Source organism: Mustela putorius, unplaced genomic scaffold (genome assembly GCF_011764305.1).
Source record: "Mustela putorius furo isolate JIRA1106 unplaced genomic scaffold, ASM1176430v1.1 tig00000275_pilon_pilon_pilon, whole genome shotgun sequence".
NCBI classification, from domain to species: domain Eukaryota; kingdom Metazoa; phylum Chordata; class Mammalia; order Carnivora; family Mustelidae; genus Mustela; species Mustela putorius.
Window position 1 is genome coordinate 33,912,451 of NW_025421341.1, and position 19,730 is coordinate 33,932,180.

General features: G+C 47.3%; 1 protein-coding gene across 6 annotated transcripts in view; it reads left to right on the forward strand.

Moving 5' to 3' along the window:
- The window catches only part of DIS3L2 (DIS3 like 3'-5' exoribonuclease 2), a 366,495-nt gene that overhangs the window by 287,270 nt on the left and 59,495 nt on the right, over positions 1-19,730 (forward strand). For all 6 annotated transcript variants that reach the window (XM_045078897.1, XM_004773468.3, XM_045078901.1 and 3 more), the window contains one exon: positions 7,598-7,831. In XM_045078897.1, the coding sequence (XP_044934832.1) occupies positions 7,598-7,831 (234 nt within the window). The remainder of the gene's footprint in view (positions 1-7,597; positions 7,832-19,730) is intronic.

Here is a 19,730-nt window from a genome sequence, read left to right on the forward strand (position 1 = left end):
TCTCCTAATGGTGCGTTTATAGAGTTCTTTTTCTTCTCCAATAAGAATTGCTTTGAGACTTTTTTTTTCCTCTTTCCTTTTAATAACCAGATAAGAGATATTGGAATATGTTTGTAGGCTATAGGGGAAGGCGAATAGAAAAGGAGCTGTTGAAAATGAGGAAAGAAGGAACAGATTTTTGGAGCCAGGTCACAAATGACTGGGAGGCCCTGACCCAAGGTTAGCCCTCAGTAGGAGGAGAGGAACCCTTTCCCCCCACCCCCCGCCCCCCTAGCACTCTCAGCTCGGAGGGAGTGAAGAGTGGGGACCGCTGCTGAAGTCCGGGAAGGTGCTCCCTTCCCTCAGAATCCATTCTCCCGTCTCTCCACCCTGCAGCACCTGACTGCCCTTAAGAGCCATTTGTGCACAGATCTGTTGTCCTCCTAGATCTTAACATCCTGGTAAACAGAACCCACTCTTAATCTTATAATCTCCTCCCCATGCTGCACAGTGTCATGTGTGCTTGAAAATGATTTGTAAAGTAAACTGCATACCTGTTTTCAGTCCTTTGTTTATTCAGTCTGCGTAAATGAACTGGGGTTCCCCTGGGCGTGGCCTTTTTATCTATAGCAGTCTTCTTAGCAGTTCTGAGCTGTGTCCTGGGGGCTGAGGAGGGCTTTCCACGGCTCATGTTGTTGGAAGAGGCTCACCACCTGCTTCCCCATGCGGACCTCTCCACAGGCTCTCGCCCCCACTGCTCCCCAGTTGCCACCTGTGGGAATCCTGGGAAACTTGAAACAGAAAATGGTGTGCGCATCCTGGGCCACTGTGGCATTCGCAGCAAGCCTGCAGAGCCTGGGCTCATGCAGTGTCGTGTCCCCTCCAGCTTTGGTTACCAACACAGAAACACATTGTTGGGTTTTGTGTTTCATCCTCAGACCCTACAGTGAAAATCCGGCCCCAGTAGCTCCCAATGCTATTGCCCAGAGACAATAGCTTCCAAGGCTGATTCTGAGGATAATAGAAAAGTTCCCCGAATATCCATCTTTAGTTCTTCGAGGAGGCAGGGGCAGAATTGTTTTATGTCAGGCCTGTAGGAACAACCCAAGACCAAAGGAGCCTTTAGAAAAACGCTGCTGTGTTCTCGGGGCCTCTCATGACCCAGTTTGCTAATGAAGGCACCGGGCAATTAGAGGCTTACCTAAGGGTCACTTCAGGGTAACAGCAGACTAAATCATGAGCACAGACTTTGCTGGGAATCCTTGAGACTCAAGTAAGGATTCAAAACAAAATAATTTCAAGAGATCAAAAACAAAAACAAAAAAGACATTTCTAGTTTATAAGGCTGTCAGGCAAAGAGCTAAGAATTATTTTTAATCAGCTTATCTCCTGCATTTTGATGTTATTAATAATGTATTTGAATTAAATCTAAAGATTCGGGCCTTTGGGTTAGTAAACAATACAATGGGTCGCTTTGGTAGGTGTCTTTAAAGGACCTCTGTGTTTAAGAGATGGGCCAGGTTGGTCTTGTTGAACGGCTAGAGCTGAGTAAATGAACCTCAGTGGCTTTAGAAGTTTGTAATTTTGTATTTCCTGGGTCTCTCTGAACCTAGTCCTCAGAAGCCTCCCTCCCTTGCTCTCCTACACTTTCTTCCCTCTCCTTCCACCTATAGCTTCCTTCCCACACAGCCCTTAGGCCTCCCAAGCCCCATACAACTGTCTGAGGTAAAGAGAACACTTTTCCAGGACTACTCAAGCGTGGTGCCCTCATCCTCTGTCATAGGAATGGAATTCTTGTCTCCTAACCACATCCGGGCCTTCAGGCTCCTCTCATGTTCCTGCCATTTCCTAGGTTTCTGAGGCAAACACTTGAGAAAGTTGCCTCGTCTCCCTCCTCTTAAGCTTAGAAGTCTAGACAGCTGTCTCTTGATCAGGATGGGAAGGGACCCAATTATAGTCAAGGGTCAGCAGGCTAGGCTGATAGCAGGTGGCTTGAGACAGTAGAAGAGTACACAGTTTACTCAGGCTTGTTTTCTATAAAATAAATCTTCCAGAAAAGTCTAGCACATAAACAAACTGCCTTATAAACTACAACCAGCTGGCAAACTCGCAGCCCTCTGCTCTGAGCCCAGGCTCTGTCCTCCCCACCATTGGCAAAGGCCTGTGGTGGGCCCAGAGCAGCTTCAGAGCCTCTCCACACAGGAGGAGAAGACATGGCCAGGCCTAAATGAAGGGTACTGTGGACTGTGCTTCCATCGACTCTCTACTCTGTAATCCTAACCTGGCCTTCTTCATTCTTTAAAAAGTGACAGGATGAGCAGAGGAGACCCCCACTTGCTGCTCAGCCAGCAGCCACCCATCCTGCTGGCTGTGCCCACTGCAGTCCCTAGCACCTTCCACCACAGACTCTCCCAGCCGTCTTGGAGCCCTTCCTCTTTCAGCCCAGTTCCTTTTCAGAAGTGTCCTTGGTAGCTTTGACTTAGGGAGGTGCTGACCTTCTTTTCAAAGTAAATTTTAAAATATAGGTTGATAGAAATGGACAGTTTTCAAAGGATACATTTCCTCACAATTCTGTATCTGTAAATTAGAGAAAGTTAGTATATATTTGAGGCATGCTTTGACTCCTTTACCTTACTGTCGGTCTCAGCTGAAATACAGTGTATTCGGCTGCGGTGTGACACATGTGAAACTGAATTTTGAATCTTACATAGTGAGACACAGACCCAGTCTTGGCTGCCAATGAGGAGACTGTGTGACTTTTCAGACTGCCAGCCTATTTTCTCAGCTGTGGAATGGGCTGATCGGTGCACTCCATCAGAGGTGTTGAAGAGATTCTAAAAGGCAGTAGGTATGAAAGTGCCCTACAGCCCAAGCAGGCCAGATGCCCTCCAGGGTTGTGCCATTTCCTCGCTTACCTGGTACGGGAAAGGAGGTCTGGAGGTACATATTGTGCACTCCTTCCTCAGCAGGGTGCTTCCAGCCATCTGCCCTCAGTGCCCTTGGCACAGTATTTAAGCTGACATTTAGACAGCCATGTCCTAGAGAATATGCGGGAAACTTGCAGCCTGCAGAAAGGGAGTGACCCAAATCCCCTGATGAAGCAAAGGAGAAGAGGAGGACAGGATCTTCTTTCGGAAGGATTTTGTTTATGAAGCTCCTCGTGGCTTTTTTACTTTTCCATGAAAAACTCTTTGTCCTTTTGTCTCCTGCCACTGGCGCTGGTTATGGACGGGGCGTTGATGTGAAGACAGTTTCCAAATGGGAGATTAATGAGGTGTTCTGTCCAGAGAGGAACCTTCCTCCCATGCCGTAAGGCTTGCTGCCCCTGGGAACCCTGCCCCACCCCCATTTGGGTCTTCGCTTTCTTGCTGCCCTTGTAGGTAAGGCAGTGATGGGTATCCTTGCTTCTCTGCTGCCTCTCCGCTTTTTCTTGGCCTAGGATTTTCTTTTTTAAGATTTTGTTTATTTCTTTATTGAGAGGGAGAGAGAGAGTGCATGCCGGGGGTGGAGGGAGAGGGAGAGAATCTCAGACAGACTTGGCACTGAGCCTGGAGCCCAAAGCGGGGCTCAGTCTCCATCCTGAGATAATGATCTGTGCTGAAGCCAAGAGTTGGACATTCAACTGGCTGTGCCAGCCAGCCGTGCCCCCCCAGCCTCACTCAGCCTCACTTTAAATCTGTGCATAGGATGATTCCCACAATCACTGCATTGTGTTAAAGCAGGATAGGTTCTGTTACCTGAGGCTACTGTCTCTGGGCCAGAATGTTCCTGATGGCTCTTCAAAGCTTCCTCTTCAGCCCTTTGTATATTCAGAAAAAAGGTTGGTGCAGATTTTTCTAGGATGCGGGTGTGAGCAGGAAGGGGTGCTCTTACTTGAGCACACTCTAGGAAACTTCTCGTCTGCGCCATAATCTGGTTTGGTGGTATTCGTGTGTGCTGGTAAGAAGGCTGCCTGTCATCGACTGATAAGGAAACAAGCTAAAGGAGCAGAGGTGCCCATTAGGGGAAAATTGGCTCAAACTAACTGAGACAGTGTAGCCTCTGTGTGTTGTTCTCAAGTTTTGGTAAGGAGTAGTAAACTTCTGATTTTGCCAAGTTACAGGTAATAAATTTTACAAACTCATGAGGATAAAAAGTGGCCTCTAGTCAGCACTCAGCACCATAATCAGAGGGCTTTGAGGGAGAAATAAGCTCTGTTTAGAGCAAAGACATATGGGCTTGGGGTTGGCAGAGTGTCTGAGAACCTTCTGGAACTTAGGGCAAAATTCGGTGCATAAATATTTCAAAGGAGAGGACCTGGGGCTTTCTTTAGATTTTTTAAAGCAGTTCTTGACCCACTAGTTTACCTGAAAATAGATGCCCAGTCAGGCGGGTGGGAGACTGCCTGACCTGTGTGTGGTGGTTACCCATAGAAGTGTACTGCGTCCTTCAGGAAAAATAGGACCCAGACCCCAGGAGGCCAGATAGCCTATGACTTGGATACCTGAGGGAATCGGTGGAACTACTCATAAGGTGTGTGGAATCGAATGGAAAGGAAACTTTCCCCAAGCATGCTAAAGACAGACTGGCAAACAAAATGGACACATAGAAGGAGCAGGGTTGACTGGGTTTGGAGTGCAGTGGAGAAAAGGAAACAAGCTTAATCTTCAGGGGAAAACTTTGTGACCACAAGAATGAATGGGTCGTGGCCCTGTCATTCTAGAGGAGCTTGGAGCGACTCCATTAGTGGGGAGTTTTCAGGAAATGTGGATGTAATAGAAGGACAAGCATGAGCTGACCTTGAAAGGGGCTCTTCTGGAGACCTGTGTGCACTGCTTCCCCACCGGGACTGTTGGACGATACCTCGAGTTGGCTCTCTCATTTCTCTTGCATTCAGCACACACTGCAGACACCTCCTGAGAGCCAAATGCAGGACCTACTTGCTGCAGCAGAAAGAGTCATGAGCACAGTATTTGAATCACTTATATTTTTGGATAGGAGTGGTTCTTGGAATAATCCAGAAAGTGCAGTTTAAGGGTTGGTTTGTGTTGTTTCTAAGAAAATTGAAGTCCAAATTACAGATCCAAGACTCTTATGTATAATGAGGCTCTTTGCACCGAATCAAAGGAAAAGGAGAGCAGTTTTTACCATTCTTTTCCTGGGATTCTCGGCTACTATTTTAAGAGTACTGGTTCTTCCTTCAGGGGAAGGTCAGGGTATTTTAGGGGTCAGTGTCTCTCTTGCCTTCCAGGGTAGTAGCCAGCATGTTCCATAGAGGCTGTGTGGTGTGGACAGCTCCTCTGGGCTGGGCTTTCTCCTTTACCCCAGAAATACCCATGGATCCTTCAGATGGCTTTTTTTCAGGAAGCATATTTTGGAGGCTGTCAACAGAATGGTTTGGCCTGTGAAAAAGAAGGCAGAGGGGATGTTTGCAAGTCCAGGCAGAGAGGTCTCGCAGCTGATTAGACTGACCTCCCTCCTCCCAAGCCCCTTCTGCCTCTCAGAACGTCTAGTTTTCCTTGCCCATGAATCCATTCCCCAAAGTATTTCTCTCAGAGCTTTTCTACTTCTTCATGCCTTTGAGCCCCACCTAAACCCCTCATCCTTTGCCTTCTCCCCCATAGAGTGGAGCTAGAGTGGAGCTTTCCCCTCTCCACTTCTCCCCCCAGAGTTGCCTCCCTCACCTCCCCTTTCCTTCCTGCCTCCTCTCCAGGCCACTCTTCCTCTCTCATGAATGGGTGCCTCTTCCCTCACCCCACAAACCCAGCACAATCCTCTGTCCCGCCAGTCCCCCAGAAGCAGTCATCCACACTCATTACCTTTCCTCCACTAGCCGTGCACCTATCCTTAACCCGAAGCTTCCAGAACTTCATTCCATCGTGGCCCACGGAGGAGCCACTGCTGTTTGCCTCACCTGAGGACTGTGTGCACCAGGCTGATGGCAGGAGGATCTGGCTTCCCCGACAGTGGATGGGGCCACAGTGGCAGCCTCTCCAAATCCACGCACGCACAGCACAGGACCTGAAATTGTAGTTTGCCTCTGCGTAACCACCACCACCACCACCCACGCCCCATGCTCTAACCCCTAAAAAGCTGTCCAAAAGATCACCAAGAAGCAAATGTGACATGCAAAGATTTTTCTTTGTTTTTATCTTCCTTGACATCCAAGTGACATTTGATTCTCCCTAGTGGTGGCTAAGAGCTCAGACTCAGGCCATGGCTCGGTTCCTGGCTGTGCCTTTCCCCAGCCTGTGACCTCAGACAGGTCCCTTACCATGTCTGTGTCTCAGTTCCCGCCTTTGCAGAGTGAGGATAACAAAACTATGTCATTGGGTCGCAGCCTGAAATGGCTGCTCTCGGGGAAGCATCTTTTCCCCTCACAAGTGCTCTGGATGTGCCTGCTGTGGCTTCTGAGGACTCCTTTCTTTAAATCCCTTTCCCCTAACTCTGGACACCCTGATCTTTCTCCTGTCCTTTTGAGCTCTCTCATTTTTTGTTTTCACTCTCCAGAGTCTCTTTTTGCCCCCTAACATGGAGAGGTGGTAGAGAGTGCAGCCTTGACTCTCCCTTGCCCTTTCTGTCTTTCTCGGACCTTCCTGCCGGGGCTGCCAGTTCCCCACCCGTAGATGAGTCATCGACCCAGACCCCAGGCCCACACCCCAGCTGCCTGCTACATAGCCTACCATCTGGATCTTCTTCCTGCCCATCAGACTCAGCAGTCCCAAAAATATTTTAACGTTTGTTTTATTTTTATTTTAAAAGCAATAAATGATCATTATAGAAAATACAGGCAAATTTTAAGGATAAAATATGAATCGACAGTAATGCCATGACAGCAAACACCACTGCTCAATTTGGGTGGATATGTCAAGCCCAGTGTGCCTCCACCTGGGCCATGTTTCCCCCCAGGGATGTTTGGCAATGTCTGGTGACATTTTTGGTTGTCAGCTTGGGGTTGTGGGAGCAGCTGCTGGCATCTTTCAGGCAGAGCCCAGGAATATCACCAAACATTTTACAATGCACAGGCTAGGCCGCACAACAAAGAATTAGCCCACTCAATAGTGCTGGGGTTGAGACACCTTGTTCTGGACCTTTGTCTTCACATAAGTGGCCCAAATAGAATAAGTCGGAATTCCTTTTCTCTTTCTGCCTCCATCCTGCTTCTCTCATCTATGTTCTCTGTTTCTGTCAGTGACCCCCCTTGTCTCCCTCACCCCACATCCAATCCATTACCAAGTCCTCAGATTGCCCATGTGTCACATCTTTGCCTTCTATCCCCATCCCTTATCTTTCTTCCAGTTTTGCTATTAATGACCACTCACTCAAGGTAATGGAAAGGTGCTCCAGCAGGCCCTTCACCTTGAGTTTCCCTCACGCTGGGCCTGGTCTGTACCACCTGTGTGCTTGGAGACCTTCTCTCGACCTCCACAGCCTCTTAAATCCAGCCCTTAGAGCCTGAACTCCCTGAGGGCAGGAGTTTCCTCATCTGACCGGTTTCCGTGCCTAGCTAGAACATAACACATTCTGAGCACAGTGTTGGTACTTGGTGGATCTCTGTAGAATGTGTACAGATGAATGGTTGCATGAAAGAAAAGTCTGGAAAAAGTTCTCCTGATTCCCTCTCAATCTGTCTTTGCAGATCCTTGGTGAATGGTTTGGTCGGACCATCATTCGCTCTTGTACCAAACTGAGCTACGAGCACGCACAGAGCATGATTGAAAGTCCGAACGAGAAAATCCCCGAGAAGGAGCTGCCCCCCATCTCCCCCGAGCACACCAGTGAGGAGGTGCACCGGGCTGTCTTGAATCTCCATGGAATCGCAAAGGAGTTACGCAAACAACGGTTTGTGGACGGCGCGCTGCGTCTGGATCAAGTCAGTCACTTCTTTTTTTTAGTGCAACCAACAGATTTGACTTATGCTTGAACCCAGCATGAGTGAGGTTCAACGTGGCAGTCTTGGGATCTTCCCTTCTTCCTTCCCCAGTCACGGCACTGAAACAGTGTTCTCTGAGGCAGGCAGGGACTAACTTTTTCACCCTCCAAACTTCACAGGCACACGAAGCCCACTGACATGAGCCAAGGCAAAAGAGCGGTGTCTGTGTGGGTGGCCCTGTGACCGGCACGCCCAGCTGGTCTTTCCTGGCCAGGCCGTAACCCAGCATTTGAGCCTTCCCTCACTTTCTACCTCACATCCCTCTGAATGGAGGTGGGGACAGGAACAGGGAAGTTTACAAGGCAGCTGACCAGTATCTGATGATGAGGCTTTTTAAAAAATGTGTTTCTTTTTATCCCTTGTCTTCCAAAAAGAGTCATATGTTTATAAATTCTGGATTCATATTTAAAGAGGCGGAGAACTGAGGAGATTGGGGAATGTTGACTGTTGAGGAACATGGCAGCCCGGAATGGTACTGATTACTTTTGCATATCACAGCTGCTCCCGTGGCCCCCTGGGACTTAGGTAGCTGTCACTCAAACTTGGTCACATTTCCATGTCCATTTCTGTGTGCGGCGACTCTTAAAACCTAGGAATCCTTTCCTTGCCTGTCGTCAGTACGTTATATAGTAGAGCCTATGTTCTGTATTGTGCAGCCTTTTTTTCTCATTTATATTTCTTACCCAAACCCCTGAGAACCTGCTCTCTCTGCCTGCTCACTATAGGCTGAGGGAAGTCTCTAGGCATTTGAAAAATGAGTTGAGCAACAGGATTGGCTGAGGGAGACCACCGCCAAGGGGGCAGCCTCACAGAGACATCTTTGTCCAAGCCTTCCAGCATGGAAGGATCTCAAAATGCTCTGTTTTAAAACTTTGTAATTGAAGATTTCGTTTCATCCTAGCTTTTGTGATAAATGTCACTAATGCTTCTCAGCCAGCATTGCAAATAGTTCCTGCTCTTGGTCCTAGGAGTAAGTTAGCAGCATCTGGGGCAAGTGGACACGCTGTTCTCCCTGTGCTTGAGGGAGTCAGGGCACCTTTTAGAGTTCACACACCACTCCTTCCCTGGCCTGAGCTCAGGCAGCCTGAACGGACCTGTTTGTGAATGCTGATGGGCAGTCAGGAGGCCGAGTGGCTGCTGGGGAAACCAGCAGACTGGGAGAAGAGGGACCAAAGGTACAGGAGATGACAGACTATCTCCTTTCCTTCCTTCAGGGAAATCCTTGGTGGGGTCATGAACACACCCAGGGTCTCACTCTCCAGTGGCTGCCTGGTTGTCAGATCCAAGGATGCTTTTTGGTTCTTGCTTCCTGGACTTGGTTTTGCATTTGGAAGCTCGCCTTTGAAGCTCGCCTCCTGGTTCTCTGCTTCTCTTCAGACATCTCCAGTAATATCCTGCTGGTCCCTTTGCAGAAGCCTCTTCCTCTGCTGTCCCCTGTAGGCTTCTCGTTCGTTGGAGTCTTCTCCACCCTCCTTTTTGTCTCTATCCACACTCCCTGAACAAATTCTTCTACTCTTAAGATTGTCACTACTAACTGGATGCTGATGATGCCCAAATCTTTCTCTCCAGCCCTGCCCTCCTTCCCAAAGCCTCGACAGGCCTCTCCCTCTGCCGTCTCAAACTCTCCACCCGGATGCCTCAGGGTCTCCTCAGCTGGTGCTCGTCCTTCCTTGTGCATGGATCGGTGCCCGTGGTGCGCTGTGCAGCCTGCCTCACGCTCCCTCCTGCCTCCGCTCCCACCGGGACAGTTGTGTGCATCAAAAAACTTTGCTGTTTACCCAAATCAAATAAGATATACTGATCAGATAAGAGCATAAAAAAGAAAGCTGTTATTTCTGTGAAAACTAAAACTGTCTGAAAAGATTGAGTAAGGATGAATCTGTAAAAATTCTGCTGTTTGCGTGTGACAACTGTATAAAAATAGGAGGGAAAAATGATAAAATTCAGGAAGAATTCTGTACTCAGATGGCTTTGCAGATGTCTATGTTCTCCCTCTCTTAAAGAAACGAAAACTGTAGGGTGCCTGTGTGGTTCAGGGTTCAGATCATGATCTCAGGGTTGTGAAATGGAGCCCCTTCTCCTGTTCGCTCTCACTCACACTCTCTCACTCTCTCAAAAAAAAAAAAAAAAAAAAAGTTAAGAAAACATAAATTATAGATAATGAATTATGAGTAATTTATTCAGAAAAAAATGTAGAAATCAATTATCATTCTCTTTTTTTAATTAATTTTTTAAAAAGATTTTATTTATTTATTTGACAGAGAGAGATCACAAGTAGGCAGAGAGGCAGGCAGAGAGAGAGAGGAGGAAGCAGGCTTCCTTACCGAGCAGAGAGCCTGATGTGGGGCTCCATCCCAGGACCCTGGGATCATGACCTGAGCTGAAGGCAGAGGCTTTAACTCGCTGAGCCACCCAGGCACCCCCTGATTATCATCCTCTTTTAAAAAGCTTTATATTTTGGGGTGCCTGGGTGGCTCAGTAGGTTAAGCCCCTGCCTTTGGCTCAGGTCATAATCTCAGGGTCCTAGGATCAAGCCCCACATCCTGCTCTCTACTCAGCGGGGAGCCTGTTTCCCCCTCTCTCTCCACCTGCCTCTCTGCCTACTTGTGATCTCTCTCTGTCTGTGTCAAATAAATAAATAAAATCTTTTTTAAAAGTTTTATATTTTGAAAAACTGAATGAATGTGCATTTATGTAAATTAAATGATTAGTTATAAATATATCTCATGTACAATTCCCTTCTTTATTTTTTAAAAGATTTTATTTATTTATTTAGAGAGTGCATGCACGAGGGCAAGTGGAGGGAGGGACAGAGGGAGAAAGAGAGAGAGAGAGAGAGAATTCAAGCTGACTGCCCACTGAGCGGCAAGCCCAACACAGGGCTCCATTCCAGAACCCTGAGATCATGACCTGAGCCGAAACCAAAAGTCAGACGCTTAACCAATGGAGTCTCCCAGGTGCCCCTCATTCTCCTCCTTAGCCAGCCCCTACAATAACTTACTAACCACTCCTTCAAGCACCTCAAATGAGAGGGCTTCTGTTACAGCATCTTAGAGATCTTACCCTATCAGATCGTCAGAACGTTTGATTGGATTAAATATAAGAAATGCTCTATAACTATAAAACTATAAAAGGTCACTGTTGGGTGATCTCAACTCACAGTAGGAAGGGTATGGTAGTCAAGGAAGAAGAATGATCACAGATTATTGTTATTGATCTGTTGGCTTATCGTAGAATCAGAATTTAATTGCTGAAAACAACCTTAGATATTTCTATCTCATTGGCTGTCACAATTTATATGTTGGCGAGCTGATGCCCCCCAAAGGTTAAGTGAATTGCTTATATGCAAGAAATCAGATAGCTGATTCTTTGTTTAATTTTCCTCCATTTACATCATGCTGACTTAAGAGAGAAAAGTTTTCCTTCAAAGTGAGGGAGAGAAAAAGCCCTCAAAAGTCCTAATTGGGTTCCAGTTAATTAAGGTTTGAAAATAATGGATGTACATCCTTGGGAGTGGATTCCTTGGTTCCCCAGAAAACAAGTTGTGTGGACCACAGCTTTGGAAGGAAGAACACATCAATCTTGCACAGCAAGGGACACTGGCAAGATCCTTTATAAATCAGCTCAATGGCCCCATTCAGGGGTGACCGGGTTTTATTCCCCCAGGCCTGCTGCCTGCCTTTGCCCTCGCAAAAATCCACTTGGTGCATTTGGTGTAGCCGGCTGTTTGGAGCTTCTCCCTGCAGCTTTGTTTGCCTCATTTCACCATGTCCACGTTTTTGGTCAGTCCTTAAAAAAAATATGCCCTTTCACACTCGCCTCAATTAGAGAGGCTGTGCCTGTCACACAATAGGCCCTTGGATGCAGAATACATCTGCTAAACCAGAAGTTTTCCCTTTCCTGGAAGTCAGTTTACCATGAGGACCTCCGGAATGAGGGAGGTGGGGGGTACTAGGGTAGCGTCTGTCTGTTTAGCCAGGGTCGGACCAGTTCAGAGGTTAGAACACACAGAAATACGGAGCTGCTTGACCACCGGGCGACTGCAGTGGACAGTGTCAGGGAGCGGCCTCAGCCACATAGGATACAGTGCGCCCTCAGCCCTCAGGGCTGCCTGGGCTGGCTCCAGTCCCCAGGGTCCGCCTACTGAAGTTGTCTGCTCACCCCAGCATGCTATCAAATGCGACCAAGGTGTGTATGTACTGTGGTGTGGGACCCATTGGGAAGGGCCGCCTTAAAGGTCAGATCGCCCGCTTCCTGTCACAGCCCTCTTTTACCTAGAGCTCAAACGTCGTTCTACAGAAGTTCTAGCTCTGTGAAAGGATGCCCCTTTGTTTCACTGCCCAAAAAGCAAATGCAGATGCCTAATGCATTCTTTGTGATTTTTGGTCACAGGAGTTGAATAGTATTGCTTCTGGGTGGTTATTTCCCATCTCCACATTTCCCACTGCCATGTTAATTCTAGACTCCAACAGATTCTGGTCTCATTTTCTTCATCATCACATATGTCACTGCTGTTTCTTGAAAGGAGATGCCCCCAAACGGGGCCCAGATGTTTTTGTAGTAAAAGGAACCATTACGGTTTATAATCCTACGCAAACCGTGAGTTTTGGAGAAGGGAAACTGAGAAGCCCTCCCTCTTCACTCTGGTTCTGTCGTTGCTCCGTGACTCGGGCCTGCTGGACAGGCCCTGAGGGTATGCCCAGCTCCCTGAAACTTCTGTTTATGCCCAACACAAAGTCTGCTCTCGGCAGCCTTCTCTCTAGAGAGGAAGAGAATGCTGCTTGTGATCTGACATGGCCTCAGACTCCTTTTAGCATTCTGTGTCTTAGTGGTTGCCTTTAAGAAAGGATAGCAAGGGAGGATAGCGGCGTGGTAAATAGAACCCTCAAACAAAAACATCTCAGGGAAAATTGATTATCTTCAGGAAGCTACACTTACAGTGTTCTGGGGCTTTCTCTCAGCCCGACATTCCTCAGTCAGGAGAGAGCCCTTAGAGAGAGCCTACTTTGTGTGTGGGCTTCTGTGAGAAACCCGCATGATGGCCTGTGAGAAACTGGGCCCTTTCTGGAGTCTTCCCAGCAAGTGGTCAAGGACGTGAATGGTTCCTACTGAGCCTTTGACTTTCTGAATTTAGCGAAAGTTGCAGTGAAGGAGAGTTTATATTTCCATCTTGGGTGATACCTCCAAACTAAAGGAGCCTTTACTGAATTCTCAGCTACCTCTCCTATGATGCCCTCCTGGCAGGATTTGAAGCCCAGACATTGGGCATTTTCCTTGAGTGGACTTGATTATAAAGATAAACTTGATAGTGAAATAATTTTTAAATACCTTGGGACCCAAGCTACTGTGGAGTACTATTCTGGATGTCCTTGGGCTAACCCAGCCCTGAAGTCAGGAGTCTGCAGACTTGCTGGAAAGGGCCAGATAGTAAATATTTGGGACTTTGTGGGCCATACAGCTTCTGTCTCAACTCCCCAACTCTGCTCTTGCGACGTGAGAGTAGCCACAGACAAACCAGTGAGCAGACTGTGTGCCAAGAAAGCTTTAAGGACCCTGGAATTTGAACTTGACATCCTTCTCATTTCATAAAATAGTGTTCTCCCTTTGATGATTTTTCGATCATTTAAAAATGTAAAAAGAGGGCGCCTGGGTGGCTCAGTGTGTTAAACCTCTGCCTTTGGCTCGGGTCATGATCCCAGGGTTCTGGGATCAAGGCCCCAATCGGGCTGTCTGCTCAGCAGGGAGCCTGCTTCCCCCTCTCTCTCTCTGCCTGCCTCTCTGCCTACTTGTGATATCTCTCTCTTTCTCTCTCTCTCTCTCTCTCTGTCAAATAAATAAATAAATATTTTTTAAAATTATTTTTTAAAGTGTAAAAAGCATTTTTAGCTGTATAAGAGCAGGTAGAAGGCTTGATCTGGCCTGGGGTCCATAGCTTGCTGACCGCCACTCACCTGAAATTTAGCTCTGGGACCCAGCGGCTCTTCAGGGCTCATAATCACCGCACCAGGGAATCAGGCGAGGTGATGGAGAACAGCGGGGCTTAGTTAGCTCTGGGGGTGGTTTCATGCAATTAAGTAAATTATTCCTTTGATTAGTACCACGTTTAGCAGGTCCAATCGGAGGCCAGAAGTAGAGGAATGAATCAGATCAGCACCAGTTCCCTTACCCTAGTTACAGGCAGGTAGCTTTAATTAGCCAGAGGCAAACAGAGCAGCAGCTCTCATTTCCCACCTCTGCGAGCTGGCAGCCTCTTTGCAGTTGGGTCTCCTCCCCAGCCCGCCTGCAGAGAGAGAGGCTGGCTCTGCCTTCTCACCCGCTGGTGGGGTGGGCCTGCTCGTGGCCCAAGCCAGCTCTACGGGGCGGGGAGGGCGGGGGGGATGTCCACTCCGCCCCCGCCCCCGCTGCTGTATGTAGCTATAGGTTTTGTTGACTCGTATTAAAGTTACAGTGAAGAATGTTTCTGTTCTCGCCTTCAGTACAGTCATTTGCAAAAAATGAGCCTTCCAGCTCTCTGCTGTTGAATTTTTGTACCATATGATATCTGGTGCAAGGTAGAAAGAATGGGCTATTCATCCTGCCTCACTCTTCCTTGGTCTTATTATTTACATCCCCAGTAAAGCACCGGGGCAAGCTGCTGGTCAGATGGTCGGATGTGTTTGTCGAATCGGTCTCTATTGTCTGAGTCATGGAGTCCTTCATTCAGCATACCTTCCGAAAGCTTTTACTGGGCACATGGTATGTGCCAGGTGCTGGTGATGAGGGGAATGAGTTCTGGGGAAGACTCCAGAATGAGCAGCCATGGGGCGCTAGGTAGGCAGGCAGGTGAGAAAGCCTTCCATGTGTCCCAGTTCTTAGGCCCCATTAAACCCCTCTTTTCCTTAGAAAGGAATCTTTGTATCAGATTCTAAAAGCATAAGTAAATTCCTTGATCTATGAAAAGGTATTTAAGTATATTCTAATATTATAAAATTTAGAAAATACAACAGTGTAAAGAATAAATAAAAACCACCTATAACTCCATCATCCAGAAATAGCCACTGCTAATATTTAAATGTCTTATGGTTCCTTTTGAATATCCTCCTTAACACTTCATGGCAGGAGGGAGGAGTGGTTAGCATAAAATACATATAATTTTCATATTCTGCTTTTTAATATTATGGAATGAGTTTTTTCCCATGTCATTCAAAATTCTTCTAAACCATTATAATGCATCTGTAATATTTCCTCATATTAGTAAGCTCTGGAACATTTAGCCATGACCCAATTGTCGATATTTAGATTATGATTTTTTTAATGTTATGCATAATAGTGCCATAGCCACCTTGTATCCTAAGTCTTTACGCTGATTCTGATGATTTCATTAGGATGGTCCTAGAACTATGCTGATAGGATAAGAGGGACAGACATATTTAAGAATCTTCAAACAGTGCCCCATTCCCTTGCAGAAAGGTTGTGCCAACTTCTTCTCCTTCCAGTAGCCTATGAATATGGGTGGGAATACCTGTCAGGAGTTCTGTGTCTATACTGAGTGTATGTGTCTGTCTGTCCCTGCCCCTCTTTCCTTCTCTCTCTCTCTCTCTCTCTCTCTCTCAAAGTCATGTCCTGGTCTCCTGCAATGTCCCAATGGCTATGGTCTTGGATTATTCCTTCATCATTCCTATTTTATTTTATTTTCATGAGGTCTTGCCTACAAATAGTAGTATCACACATAGACTCTTCTAGCATTAGCCATTACAAAAAATACTCAACCTAAAATTAAGCCTATGTTTTTTCTTTTTGTGAGAGAGAGAACATGAGTGGGGTGGGGAGTGCCTATAGAGGGAGAGGGAGAGAGAGAATCCCAAGCAGGTTCCATGCTCAGCACAGTGCCCAACGCAGAGCTCAATCTCAGGACCCTGAGATTATGACCTGAGCCAAAATCAAGAGTCAGACGCTTAAAAGACTGAGCCCCTCAGGCGCCACTAGAGTCCAAAAATTTTAAATGGCTGAGAGGGGTAGTTGAAAGCATCTTGCTAACCCGTTGTTGGAAGCTGAGACCGGAGAGCGACCTCCTGCCCCAAAATGAGATCCTTCTTTCCTCTCATTAGAATCCATAAAGAAACCTGTCCTTTTTGAAATGATGTTGAGATTCACTGTTGCATGTTCAGATCCTCAAAGAACATTGGAAATTCAGTAGCCTTTCTTCTGTGGCTCTTACCTCCTGTGTATAATAGCCTTGGGTTGGCCTGACATGAATAATTATAAAGAAATCAAACTGAATTAAGACTAAAGAGCCCAGTGTGGCTTTACCATAAGAATCACTGTGCTTTTCTTCAGGAAACAGGAAGGTTTCCACTAGAAGTTCAGGGCTTCTGTTTCAGTGTTGACAGATGTGCATTATTTCAAGCATGGAGAGAGTTCTAGAATTAGTGAGGTTTAAAGAATATCAGTCTGTAAGTTTTTCCCAGTAGCCAGCTTCATACTAATTATATTAGCAAAGTTTTCATTTAAGCTTATCTAGCTCATTTATAAATAAATCTTCAGCCAAGAATCTGTGCTCCTTTGAGCAAGTCAGCAGCCAGGCCATCTAGCACAGCCTCTGTGAGGCGAGGGGAAAAGCTGGACAGAACAAGCTGCAGCCTCAGGCTTTGGGGAGGACCTGGCAGCACAGAGAGCCCCGGTCATGCCTCTGAGAGAAGGGGAGAGATGAATCGGATGGCATCCCTACTTTCATATGGAATCGGGGAAGCCAGTCCCTACTTATGCATCCTAAGGCATGAACAAGAGACAGACCTGAAAACTTGACCTAGTTGTAGCTAAGTAACACGAATTACAGCCACTGTGGGAGCTGACCACTGTTTGTGGCTTGTTAACATGTGCATAAAAACGAACATATATCATTAAGTAGCAGAGTAACTGTGCCAAGTAGCTTGTTATTAAAACCCCAAACTCTTCATGTGCTCTTCCCTTAGGCATGTCACATAGTCATTTACTCATAATTTTTAAAAATTAGAAGGAATACAGGTAGTATTATTCTGGAAGTTGTTAAAAATACAGACTCAGACATGATCTTGGACCCTCACTGGACAGATATTTCTTAAGTTCCCGTTGTGTTACGAGTACTGCCCATAGTTCTCTAAAGGAGCCTGAGGCAGTGGAAGGCCAACTCTCTACCTTCCAGTTACAGAGTGAACTTGAGAAGAACTCTGTGTACTTACAAGAAACTCCAATAAGATAAAAGCAAGGGCATAGGCCGTTGACTCAGGGCTGAAGGTATAGGTTTTTAGGTTGAATGGGATTCGTAGAAGAGGGCTGGCTGGGGGAGGGAAGGCTGACTCGCACAGTGGTGCCAGGGAAGGACACGACTGGTGATGGGGAAGCTGAAGGGCAGGGAATGCCCACTCTGTTGGGACAACATGGCATAAAGCCCATCGTGCTACTCTCTCCTCTTGAGTCCCGAACCCACTGAGAAATAGACACACAAGTCAGACTGAGAATGAAATATTCTATTGGTGATAAAAGTTTGGATCAGAGAAGGCAGCTCAAGTGGGTTCAAGCATTTGAAATAACCCAGAAGTTAATGTTCTAAAAAGAACTCTGGTTGGAGTGATTAGAGGGAGCAGAAGTATGGCCCCTACCAGGCCGTGTACCCGGGAATGGGCCAAGTGTGACCTTCACCACTCAGTGCCCTCCAGGGTCCCTAAGAGTGCCCCCCCTCCCAAGCAGTGGCCACAGAGGAGGATCGAGGGCTGGTGCTTTCTTCTTGCCCACAAGGGCCAGTACAAATCCTCAGCAGAATTCTGGAAGACTGCTTCTTATATAACTTTACAGAGTGGACTTGGTCCCGTCCCAGTTCTAGGAGCTTTTCACTTGCCTGCTGCTGCTTTCTACTTGCCTGTATCCAGGCTTATTTCTTACAGAGGGGGAAAGCACCCCTTCCCCCATGAACCTGTCTTCATTTCCAAGAACCTGAAGAAGGCACCTGCAATTTTGCTACAGAGAGGTTTGCATTGGCCAGCCCCTCCCCCGCTCTCCCTCCCCTCCTCCCACTTTGGGCTCCCCAGCACTTTATTTATACCCATTGTCTGTCTTGATCATATTGTCCCACTGCTTTGTCATTTCCCATTTTCCTCCCTGTCTCCATCTCTAAGACTGTGACTTCCTGAAGGGTAAGGACAGTGTCTTGTTCGTCTTTGTATTCCCGCCCCCTGCACGCTGCTTGTTTCTAACCAGGCATTTCAAGGCCTCTGACCATCTCTGTGTATATTGGTCTTTTTTAAAAAGAGGAAGGTAGTTGTGACCTGGACAGGGGACTGTAGCTCTGAAAGAGAGGGGTGCTTACGTAAGAGAATTAAATGCACATTATAAATCAGAGGTTTCCTCCCCTCTTTGAATAGAAGGGTTGGGTGTTTGATTCCTCGCCAAGGGATCCAGGGTTTAGAACAGGGTGTAATGAGGACTTTCTCAAGGTGGAGCTGCCCAGACAGGTGTGCAGAGGCAAGAAGCTCCAGTCCCCCAGGGGACTGGCAGTGTTTCTAAGGCATCACCTCCGTGTCCTCAGATCAGGGAGCCTGTGTCCCCAAGGGGATCCTGTCAGCAGAGGCTCTCCAGGGGAAGGCAGAGACCCCCAGTGTACCACCCTGGGAACGGAGATGTCCAGGCTTGTCAGAGACCTGGCTTGCCCACATGAAAAGGTGGGCAAGGCACCAGATCCCCCCGCCACCTGCCTTCCACAGAGACTCCCTCTGGGGTAAGCTGATGTCAGCTGCTATCCCCCACCCACATGACAAAATGGAAATGATCTGTGTACCACGATGGGATCCTGGTCGCTGCTCCCTCCATAAATTCTGATCGGAGTCTGATTTTGCTTCTCATGGAAATGGTTTGCACAAGACAGGCGTTCTGTGTTAGGCTGCTGGGCTGTCTGAGCAGAGTAGATAACTCACATCACAGTTGGGGTTGAGAGTGTGCCCAGATGACTCAGACTTAAGTCCCTAGCATTTCGATGGGGCAGAGAAGGGAGGCCAAGGGCTCTCATGCTGACGAGATGATATATAAGAAATTTCTGGGGGTCAAGCAGGGCAGCGGCCAGCATCCCTTGTTCCGCTCTGAGATGTAAGACTTTCAGGTTAGCGGCCTCAACAGACAGAAAAGATTTGGCTCCTGGGGGCTTAGTCTTTCGGGTAATTGATTAGGAAGCTTGGCTTCTCCCATTTCTATTCACAGGACTCTCTGCACGTCCTCAGCCTGCCCCCATGTCACAGCCCACGTCACTCGAATGTGAGCCAAACAGCTACGTAAGAGATGTGGAATCCTTTGACGTTAGTAAAACCTGCATTGGGGAAAGGGAACCCTAGCAGCTGACCCTGAGATTTTAGCATGACTGCTTCTCAGGGCTGGCCCAGTGGATTTCGGTTTCCATGGTCCGGGGAGCCAAGGGGGCCTCTGCTCCTGTTCACGGCCTGCCCTTAGCTCTGCTGCCAGATTGAGTTCCCCCAAACATTGCTTTCACCTGTCACTCGAGGACCTGCAGTCTCCTGAAGCAAATTTCAGGGACCAGTCAGCTTTCTGTAGCTCTTCCAGGACAAGATCTAGGATGGCTAAGTTTTAATTTTGCCAAACAAGGACATTGTCTTAAAAAGCTAGTTACCATTTATTGTCATCATGATTTCACAAATGAAGACATTTTAGCACCAAAATGAGGGAAAGATATCTTTCACAGTATGAAGCAGTCTTTCCCAGTGACTTGACTGAGCTTTGTAGGAAACCTCTTTCTCCTTTTGTTCATCCCAGACCAGCCTTTAAGAAGGGCTGGATTGCTGCATCGGGCCCAAGTGCCTCCTGGCTTCAGAGGCCCCTT